At 39.1% G+C, this 11,697-nt stretch overlaps 1 protein-coding gene across 1 annotated transcript; it reads right to left on the bottom strand.

The window, feature by feature from the left end:
- Window positions 1–2,369: 2,369 nt before the first annotated feature.
- DSCC1 (DNA replication and sister chromatid cohesion 1) lies at window positions 2,370–11,075 on the bottom strand (the record flags this gene model as incomplete). Its single annotated transcript, XM_009872490.1, has 8 exons — window positions 2,370–2,478; window positions 3,069–3,217; window positions 3,767–3,921; window positions 5,081–5,133; window positions 6,294–6,432; window positions 7,718–7,808; window positions 8,609–8,743; window positions 10,907–11,075. Coding segments are annotated over 8 exons (1,000 nt in total), but the record flags the coding sequence as incomplete, so codon positions are not given.
- Between the last annotated feature and the right edge of the window lie 622 nt (window positions 11,076–11,697).

Below are 11,697 nucleotides of genomic sequence, written 5' to 3'. Positions count from 1 at the left end.
CAAGTCCCTTAATCATCCTCGTAGCTCTCCATTGGACTCTCTCCAGTAGGTCCCTGTCTCTCTTGAATTTGGGAGCCCAGAACAGGACACAGTATCCCAGGTGTGGTCTCACCAGGGCAGAGTAGAGGGGGAGGAGAACCTCCCTAGACCTGCTGGACACACTTTTCTTAATGCACCCCAGGATCCCGTTGGCCCTCTTGGCCACACTGACACACTACTGTTCTTTGGACAACTTACTGCCCACTAGGACTCCAAGGTCTTTCTCCTTTCCAGCAGGACATTCCCTAATCTGTACTGGTGCCTGGTGTTATTCTTCCCCACATGCAGGACTCTACATTTGTCCTTATTGAACTTCATAAGGTTCCCCTTTGCCCAGCTCTCCAGCCTGTCCAGATTTCTTTGGATGGCAGCACTGCCTTCCGGTGTGTCAGCCACCCCTCCCAGTTTCACATCATCAGAGAACTTGCTGAGGGTGCACTCTACCCAGCACCGATCCCTGGGGAACGCCACTGGCCACAGGCCTCCAACTTGACTCTGTGCCGCTGATCACAACCCTCTGAACTCTGTTGCTGAGCCATTTAGCAATCCACCTCACAGTCTAATCATCTATCCCACATTTCTTGAGTTTACCTACGAGGATGTTACGGGGCACAGTATGGAAAGCCTTACTGAAGTCAAGGTATATGACATCCACTGGTCTCTCTTCATCATTTTGTCACACCTTTGTAGAAGGATATCAGATTAGTCAGACAAAAATTGTTTATATAAACCTGAATTACCTCAGCACTATGATAACACCACTATTCATGTAATACTTAAATTGTTTCACAATCAAAACCCAGGGTAAATATGCGTTATTATATATCACAGACAACAAAACTATTAATTCTCTTGTGAATTTCAACCAAAGAACCTTCCATGTTTCAGTGGAAGATCATTCCAAGGCTTTCACATTCAGATATCACCACTGATGTCTCAGTGGGAACCTTTTGGTGATATTAAAAGAAAGGACCTCAGCTGTAGAGACTGGACAGTGAACAAGGTGATTCTGCCTGGCAGAGGTGGGATGAGCCAGCTGAGTGTCTTGTCTATGCAACCGGGTCAGACACCACACTGGCACTCTTCAGAAATGCAGAGTGCAGGGAACTGAGCTGGCATCCAGAGTAAGCACAGCTCAGGAAGTAGTTTTTATTCATCTATAACCAATCCCAGGATGCACACATCCATCTTAAACTGCAAATCAAATGTAACTCTTTCTTTCCTCTCCTCCCTCAGACTGCATTCAGCACACTAGCAATTCCAAGGTTTTTCATACCTTACATCTGACTTTGATGCAGCAAATGCTTTTTGTATACCTGTAATTGTTAATTAAAAAAAAAACAAACAAAAAACAAACTAAAACTGAAAAATGTCTAATGGTTCACTGACATGCAAACAGTCCTTTTTAATGATTAAAAAATTTAAATTTCAGGCACTCCATTTTGTGACAGTATCATAAACCAATTCCGTTTCATTGCTCTACACCAGATAATATTCTACCCTAAGGTTTCAAGACCAAATTTCTGTGTAGTTATTTGCCATAAGAAAGTTTAAAAAACCCAATATTACGAAATTTTATAAGCTCTCTTAAAAAGCAAAGGTAGTCTTCTGTAAAACATTAATTTTTTACCTTAGCTACATTCTAATAGCACTTTATAGGAAGTTTGTGATGTCCAACTGTTCTCTCATATCTTCATGCTTGATTGCAATTTGTTTTTTTGTAATACTTAAAAGGCAGTTCTGCGAAGTGTTAAAGTATAAGGAGCTTGTGCCAATGTTATTCACAGACATGACCACAAGAAGAACCGCATCCTAAAATTAAGACTAGCATGCTCTTAATCAGAAATAATTTGTTCACGAGCTTGCCGACGTCTGCAGTATTCAAAATGGCAACACTGCAATGAAATCTTAAAGAATATTCACTAATGGGCAAAAGACTAAACATTCCATTTTGCTGTTAAAATCAATTTGATCAATTCAGTTATTATCAAAGAGGTTTTAACTTCTAATGTCAGACTTCCGTTTATGGATATACAGCTACAGTGGATTCAAGAAGTAGCTTGACTCCTGGCACAACTGCAGACACAAAGGGAAAACAAGGTGGGCAAAGGAAGGTGGGCAAGCGCTGCTGACACCAGGGTTTCTCAGAAGGAGCAAAGTGCCCTCGCAGTCTACTTAGCTGAGCAGAAAATAGAACTCGTTCGAAAAGCTTTGCTGCTTAAACTCAAAGCCACCATATATTGGTTGACAACTCCTTTCTCCAGAAGGCAACAACAAGCAACATTCACTGTTACTCCATTCGGTCCTCTCAGTTCATGAAACAATCCTTGTTACGAGATGGGTCTTCTAGAATTATAAACCTTAACACCATTCTGCGTTGAGGAACGAGCGTATTTTGTCAGAAGAGCACCAACTGTCTGCTTCTCTGCACATAAATCTCTACAGAGGAAATAAAGCAGAGGACACTGACATTAGAGAGATTCTCATAGAAAACAAATCCGTGATACACTTGTAAATATAGCAATAAATTGGATTAGGGCATTGGGAGAAAAAATAAACACTACTGTAACAGTCATGTAATGCTTTAAACTACCTAAAGTTTGAATTTGGATTGACGTTTAAGCAACAGGCAAAACTACATTATTTACTTCAGAAACAAGGATTTTAGTGTTTAGGTGGGGGCTAGTTGGTTGTTATTATAACTGTTCTCTAGTTAGCTTTGAGCTACTTAACTATACTCTAGTAAATTTAGAGCCACTCAAAGGTTTGATACAGTTGCTTCTGGGTTACCATCTATATCTGGTCACATGTCCTCCCCAGCCTTCCAGACAACACTGAAAGTTGTGTTAACCTCCAAAAGAACGAGGGACAGGGTATAGGGAGCACTACTGCTCTGCAGCTCTTCGGTTATAAATATGGAGACCGATTATTAATGTCAGGAGCTTTATCCTTCAGTTAAGTCTGCCTCAATCAAATAAGACAGAGCTATTAATTTTAATTACATTAAAAAAAAATAAACATATCCTTACTCTATATAAGGTGTAATATCTGTTTCTGTCCACTTTTCTCGTATGCTGAATAAGCTGTTGAATCTTTCCTGGTTGTCTTCAGGTAAGTCTTCTACCTTTAAGAGAAGGATGGTTTCTGGTCTTGAGCTTTTATCCACAAGAGCCATGCCCTGTCGAACAGCATCAGAGAAAATGTTAAGTATAGATGAAACAATTAAACTTCCTTCTTTCTAGCAATAATTCATACAAGTTGTCCTTTGCACCTCCAAAGCCTTCTAAAGCTGCACTGCCAGAGGCAAAGTGAAAAAGTATCATAAAGGCACTGTTTTACAGGCAGTACGTATCATCTCCTTTCTGACAAGGGATGGGGAAATCCATTAAGTCCTAACATCTCTCTACATCCTTGGAGCAAAAGGATTTTCGTGGTGCTTGTCACTCTACCAGCTGTCTGTACAGGCAGCTCGACAGTAACTTCAGCTTCTGTTCTAGTTATATTGACAAGTATTAACTGCACAGCTGCAATTTTTCTTCAAACAAGGAAACATGCCAAATTTCCAGAAAGCTGAGCTGTCATGATTCCAGACTACTGGTGCTCGTAGAGGATGTCATAAGTATTTTAACTTGAAAGGTGACAGGGCTAACACAACCAGTGAAATCTACATATGACACAAGTCAGTTCACAGCCTACTCACAAAAGAGCCCCCACTTCGTGTTTTTACCTTAAGCTGATCAAGCCTTGTTGTCATCCCTTCTGGGACACTTTGTTGCCAGACCTCTTGAAACTCTGACAGATTGAACTTCACTGCATTTTGCAAAAGCATTTGTGCTATAGCTCTGCATATTTTCTCTTCACGCATTTGAAAGTAAACCTCCCCTGCCAAGAAACAAAAAACAGTGTATCTTGGCTTCTTGCTTTTTGATAAAAGAACTGAGAACAGCCTCGTACTTCTATTCTGTTCTACAGTCTTCTATTAAACAAGTATCCTGTTTTTAATTTTCCTCTAGGAGTAAGATGAGTTGTTATTACTGTGGATAAATGATGGTGTCTTCTCAGGCCCAAGAACAAATTAAGCAGAATATTATGTGTGTGTGCAGCACTGCCTGAGCTACAGTGTTCACTCATATAAACTAATATGTCTCCCCTTTCCACGGTAACACTGTTTTTCCTACAACTTTCATTCCTGTTTCTGAATGGCTTGTATTAAAGCATTTGCTGTCTGTGGTTGAACAGTTAAAGAAAACTTTTACTTCCTTTAATCATCCTTATAATATGAGATGATTAAGGAAATAAGGAGAATTTCTTTTCATTCCCCCTGCCTTGACTAAAATTCTCTAAACAACGTTCCTTCCAATTTTTCAGTCACATGGACTTCCTGCAACTCAAACTTGTTCCTTGTGCAGCCTGCCTAAATATTCTAAGACCACAATCTGTCACTCCTACTACTTCCCTACATCCTTTAAGGTTGAACACTACTCCTGCTTTAGCCAAAGAAGAGACGAAGGCAACCGTGGGAAAGATTTCAGATTAAGGCACTGAAATGTTACGTGTATATGTGAGATGAGCAACAGAAATTTAACTAACAGAGTCAATGACCTCACGGTTCAGTTCATGGGATTAATGCAGATATCTTCTTCAGGCAAGCTGAATTCAGGGAGATCTATGTGCATTGACTATTCACAGCACCACAATTAATTGCTTAAGTACGATATCAAAGACCTCCTAGAGTATCTAAAGAGATTCCATCTCAATTTTACAAGTCATCTGTTGTCAGTAAAAAAAAATCATGGCTTGTAGACACCTAAAATCACTTCAGGTATCTCTGACAGCTTCTGAGTTTTCCCTAGTGTCTAGTACAGTTTAAGTCCTTTTTCCTTTGACACTTTCTTTAACAATTTTACTGATTATTAGCTCGCTGTTTGCTCCCTCCTTTTACTGGCATCTTAGCAAATTTGTATGGGTCATCCTCATGAAATCTGCAAATACTCATGAATTTTTCAGGCAAAATTAAAATATGCTTTCCATCCAGACTTACCATCATCAATGTATTTCCTTCCATAGCTTAGAAGAATATGTTCTATCATCTCTCTGAAAAATAAATAAATAAGATATCAAGTATTAAAACAGTTACTTAGGAGAGTACAGAAAAAGTTACCAAGAAGATGAAGGAACAGGTAAAGTAAAACAAAAACCAAGGTGAATGGAGGATGGGATGCATCTTCGTGGCTAAAATGAACAAACTGATAAAAATTTAAGACAAATTAAAAGAGGACAAAGGGGACAAAAGGGACAAACAGGAGTTAACTCAGCACGTCACTCCCAGAAGTGTCTGCCACTTTCTAGACATAACTAGGAAACGTCAAAAGGAAAAGAAACTCTTATAATGTCAATTCTTTCCAATAAGAAGTGATGCAAGTCACAAATTTGGCTGTTAATTATTCCTTACACAATAGCAGGCATTTTTCTAGAACTCCAGCATAAAATTACAGCCTAACTGCAGACACCAACACTAAAGCAAGATTTCCTCTTAAGCCAAAAGCCAAATAAATGGACAACACTACACATTGTAAACTTAAGACTTTGTCTGAATGATAATCTTAAATTACTTCATGACTGCAAATGGCAGTACAATAAACTCAACTCTTAATATCTGAATTCAGTATTATACCAGAAATCCTACCACCATCTCAGTCAGAGACAAGAGATAAGCTAAACATTTTTGGCTAGCTCTAGCTTCAGAACAAGTATTTCAAGATGGTCAGCAATTTACAGCTCAAGTACGTGCTACTTCCATCATTTGCACTTCAGCAGTAATGCTTCTGCTACTGCATCAATGGAAATATTACCAATAGATACTAAAATCAGTTTACTCACCTGTCTATCTAAACTACTAATGCTCTTGTATGTTATAGAGCCAAAGAAATGGCAACTGGAAACCATACTTATAAGACTATAATTCTATTAAATAATTAAGATAATTCTATTAAATAATTAAAAGTGATTGTAATTAGTAATAGTTATTAATGACCGTAGACAATTTTAAGTCATCATAGAATCATAGAATGGCCTAGGCTGGAAGGGACCTTAGAGATCATCTAGTCCAACCTCCCTGTCATGGGCAGGGACACCACCTCTCGACTAGACCAGGCAACACATGGGGACCAAGCGGGAATCGAACCCATGACCTTGGTGTCAGTCATTGTTGTCAGCACCGCGCTCAAACCACGTACTAAAAAGTAATTGCTTACTTGGGCTCTAAAGATCCAAGTTCCTCAAGGCAGGTACGTAAAGGAACCTTACTGAAAGACCAGGACTCTGAGTCTATCAGCTGAGTCACGTGATTCAGGAGTTTCATCTCATAGTCAAATTCTAGAATTCTCCAGTATCCTGCCAAACAGGAAATCATAGGAAGGAAAACATGAACACCTTAATTCTGTTCCCCTGAAGATAAATTGCAGGAGTCTGGCCATTTACATCACACCTTTACAATACAGAGCCAGAGCATTCTGTCCTTTTCAGGATTAATGAGAAAAAGAACAGAATAGTAAGAGCAAATGTAAAGGATCAAGAAATAAAATAATTCCAATTATTCGTAACTTTATATGTAGATTAACTGCCACAGATAAAAGGGCACTACAAATCCCATTCCAAGACAACTCAGATCTGGAAAAAAATAATAATTAATTCAGGCACAGAACTGCATGAACAGAACTGGTTGCACCGGCCCTGCAAAGTGGCAGCTCAGGTCTGGCCAAGTTCACAGAAATCCAGATGTGACAAAGCACAGATCTGGTACAACGGTGCTGTGCAGCTGTGACAGGGAAAGTCATTTGTAGGATTGTCCTCACCCACCTAATGGGACAGCACAGAGAAGATGGAGCAAAACTACTCCCGGTGGTGCTCGCTGATAGGACGGGAAGCAACAAGCAAAAGTTGCAACACGTGAAATTCCAGCTGGGTATTACGAGATTGGTTGAGGTTTTCTCCCCCTTTGAGGATGGTCAAACACTGACACAGCCTGGACAGATATTGTGCAATCTCCACCCTTGGAAGCATTCAGAATTTGACCAGCTGAGCCCCTGAGAAGCCACCTCCAAGTTGGCCCTGTCCTAAAGCAGGGGTTTGGGCCTGAAAACCTCCAGAGCTGTCACCTGATGTCCAGGTAAGGGTTTGGGCATGGCCAAGTGAAGGATGAGTAGATCCTATCCCAAGGTGAGGTATTTGTTCCAGCCTTGCCTCACATGGTAGGGACACTTGTGAGATAAATCCAATCTGAGAGGATCAAAAGACTATGAAAAAGCTGAGGTTAACTGAGGATCGGCTGCTTTTTGCCTCTAGAACTGTGAAAGAAGTAGCCACTCATCCATGAAGCGGGCAACAAGCCAAAAAATATTTATGCTATGAGTGGAATACTCTGATGCCAGTGTTGTAGAAGCAAAGATGAACTACCCTGAGAAAAGCCAGAGTGGTCAATGCCTGCTTATTTTTATCCTTTTGATCACCTTCACAGCAGCCGAGAACACAGGAAATATGGAAGCAGATCTTGCACCTTGAAAGACAAGGATGTGGAATGGGCCTTAGAAAAAGGAGGTAATTAGGGAAAAAAACCCAAAACCACACCACCACCAGAGTTATTTCCTCATAGGCAATAGTATTCTTTAGAGATGAATACCTTCAATTTTGCAGGCATCTATAACCTGCAAATGGTGCAGTATTTCTTCTTCACTTGCTTGAATCAGACTTAACAAATCTTCTGTTGTATACTGCAACAAGGGAAAAAAAGAAGGAAATAAAACAACTTATCCTTACTCCTCCTTTAGCAAGTGTGCTAAATGCATTATGAAGTATAAGGAAAAAAAGACTTAGAAGATTGGATTTTTTTCCCCAGACTCCGAATTTTCTAAGGTTTATCAGACTCTCTGAAGACTTTCCTGTAACTTACGACATTTTCTTCAAGGTTTTTTCTATATAAAAACCTGTCTAACTAGAGGAAAGTCTTTGTGCCATGTGTAATATACCTGTATTCCCAGAATGTCAAGCACAGATTGGTGCTGTGGGTGCTATGGTAAAGATGTAGGAGATACAGGAGGAATAGAAGTTATCATGAGGAATGAAGTAAAGGGAAGCAATACCAAACGTAAAGCAATATGAAATATGACTTCATCAGTTCCTTTATCCACCTTACATCATTTTTAATCACCTCTAATAAAGTTTTGTTGCTTACAGTGTAAGAATATCGAAAGAAAAATTGGAGTAAGTACTATTGGAACATTCACATATTAAAAAAAATATAATAAACACAGAAAGGTCTCCTCTGCCTGCTATGCCACTCCTGCTGGACAGTATGTTGATGCATTATCAGGCTAAGCAACACCAAACTCAAATGAGTATTTCAGCAAAGAATGACTATATTAAATAGGACTTTAAAAAACACTGCTAGCAATTTATAGCAATTAGATTCCCCAGATCATGGGAGAAAATGTACTTTTCTAGTTAAGAATGCATCTTCACTTTAGTTTGCCCGTTAATAAGTAAAAGAAAGTAATTTACACAGCTGATTTACCTTTGAAAATACTGAAGTCTGATCTTTCTGACTATCTGGCCCTTCATATGGATCTTCCATTAAAAGCTTCCTCAGTTTCTTCAGTTTCGGTCGACACCTCCTTAACTCCCAATAGTTACTGGAGAAACCAGCAATCTACAAGGAAAAACAGCGACTCTTCGAACATTTTAATCTACCATTTGCGTTCAGATAACCTTACTGAGCTTATCTTTGAGCTAAACAGAATCAAAAATTATCAGCAAAATGGTCAATCTAGTCATGGAGAACAAGAATTTATGAAAAAGGTAATTACTTCAAAAATCACAGAATCACAGAATTATTGAGGCTAGAAAATACCTCTGAGATCATCAAGTCCAGCCTATGACCCAACACCACCACATCGGCCAGACTAGGGCATTAAGTGCCACATCCAGCCTCTCCTTAAACACCTCCAGGAACGGTGACTCCACCACTTCCCTGGGCAGTGCAACCCAGTGCCTGAGCACCCTCTCCATGAGGAAGGGCTTCCTGAGATCAACCTAAACCTCCTCTGACGCAGTTTCAGGCCGCGCAGAGAATGGCACAGAATGGCAGAGGCAGAACAGGCTCCAGGTTCACGACTTGTGACCCAATGACTAGCCTCTTGTAAGAAAAACCTCCATGAAAAAGCCCCCAGGTAGTCCTTTGAAATACCCTAACTACTTCTTCACCAGACAGCCTTTTTTTTTTGTAATATCCACTAAAAATACCATAAGAGTATAAAATAATGCTCTATTTAAATCAACTATAAACAAACCACCAATGTGCAGAAGTCCTATCCAAATTCAAATGCAGAGAAAGCTCTCAGTTTTTAATCTGACTATTCCATAGCTTGCTTGGCACAAAATTCAAGTAAATGCTAACTTCCTGATAAACTTCTACCCCTTTTTTTCCCTGTCCATGACAAACAGTATTTACCTAAACATTAGATTTCTTTTCATGTCAAATTCTTTTCTGAGCAATCTGGTAGTGAACAGAGCATACTCTGCTTAGAAAATGAAGTAATTCTAATTTATAACCCAAAGGTCATATCTGGAACTGATTCATATAAGGTGAGTAAAATGGCAAATGCTTTGGCTGTATTAGCCTGGCAAGTGGTACAAAGAGCAGCACCAAGACTGCTTAAGGGCAGTAACAGCCCAACATTCTAAGAAAACATAGTATCTTTTGCAATGTTTCACTACTTGCAGCGTCAATACACCATGTGAAGTTTTCAAAAACATTAAGAAAGCTCTTAGAAACAAAACTCCAAAAGTAATTACATAATCACAGAATTGTTGAGGCTGGAAAAGACCTCTGAGATCATCAAGTCCAGCCTAATTCCTAAGCAAATCATATTTATAATGTTGACATGTGTGACTTCAGAGGACTAATGAGATCATTAAACACGCAAAAAAGGAATATGGAAGAATACCACTTTCTGGTTAATCCACTTCGGTATGAATTAACTTTTTCTTTTAGCTGAACTGCTGACTTCACAGAAGAAATGCTGTCGTAGTGATTATTATTATTATTATTGATTCACCTAAGGACAAGCAGGATTGTGCCTCAGAGATGTCATTATATCCTTTACAGTAAATAATGCCCTAGTAGTAATACTTGCCTAACTATTTTCAGTAGAATTTTATTAACTATGCTTCAGAAGAGCAGAGAACAACAAATGCTTTAAACTGAGAACTATGAAAATCATTCACTCTAACAAATCTTTCCCAATGCTAATGAAAGAGAGTCACCTTTGAATATATTTCTGTATAATATTCCGGCATACCATGGTATAATCTGCACTGCTAAGAATCCATCTGCAAACAGCTTTCTTCAAAAATAGCTGCTAACACTGAGAAATTAGGTTTTCTCTGAAAGCTTTTAATACCTTCCACAAGTAATTACTATCCACTGAAAATAAACTGAAGTTTTAACTTCTTAGGAACAATAATTATCATACATTATGGATAAAGTTCAGTTGCCTAAAGATGAGCTCTAGAACCATTTTGGACACCCTAAGGTACAGCATGCCCCCTGTCTATGAAGTGTACTTATTGAGACATCCTCCTGGGGCTGTCCAATATACAAAGAACCTACAGGAGACTCACATCCTTCTGCAGCGGCAGTTTGTAGCCAGACCAATACCACAAGGCATCTAAAAAGGCATTAGAAACGTATGTTTAGGCAACTGAATCCCAGCCGGGTTTCACATATGCATCTTGGGTGAAATACAAGAAATTAAAGAGAATAAAAAATTAGAGAATGAAAGCAAACAAACCAAAACCCAGAAAGACATACCTGTGAATGAATAATGTTACAAGATGCCTCATCTGCCTTCAGCTGCTCTGGGGTTTTACAACCAGGAATAAACAGCAGCATATTTGAGGTGTCTGCTATTTTCATGTCGTAAGTTTTATCTTTGCTGCACAACACTGCTTGTTCATCCTTTTCTCCACGGATTACCAGGCTGGAAAAAAAAATAGCACAAGAAAAGATATATTTTTACTTCCATTTCAGGATGAACATCTATTAAACTTGTCTGATATTTTTTCACATTTATACTTTGGTGCAGTAGAACTGCAGTTCTATTTGGTAGCAATAGTCACAGTAAACCACAACATAAAGATGTAATTGTCAATTTACCCAAAATATCATAACACTACATTTTTTCCTCACCTTTTTGAGTTTTCTCACTCTGAAGGACAAGTGTTCAGGGTTTTTATGCAGATCACGGTTGAACCTCCTCACTTGCCTTTCCACACAAAGCCACCTAAAGCACTGATTAGGTGATGCTTAAAGCCTGAACTAGTTCACTAATCTTAGAAATGAGATTACAACTAGAGTTGTTCTTCAATGAAGACTGAAACTGGCTCATTGTAAAACAAGAAAACAAACAGAAATTGTCCATTGTGGGGCATCCTTCAGATAATTCCCCTCTCAAAACCACATTTACTTGCAAGTAATTCCAAGCACGAAAGAAAACCCAAAGAATCAATGCAAACTCCCCTCTTAAGCTCATTTAAATAGAGATTCTTAGTGAAGACACAGTAACACCACAGCAGGACCACAACACGGTAACATTCTGTTCC

The sequence above is a fragment of the Apaloderma vittatum genome, unplaced genomic scaffold, assembly GCF_000703405.1.
Source record: "Apaloderma vittatum isolate BGI_N311 unplaced genomic scaffold, ASM70340v1 scaffold7447, whole genome shotgun sequence".
NCBI classification, from domain to species: Eukaryota; Metazoa; Chordata; class Aves; order Trogoniformes; family Trogonidae; genus Apaloderma; species Apaloderma vittatum.
Note: the sequence above shows the minus strand (reverse complement) of the source record. Positions and strands in the feature narration are given on the sequence as shown.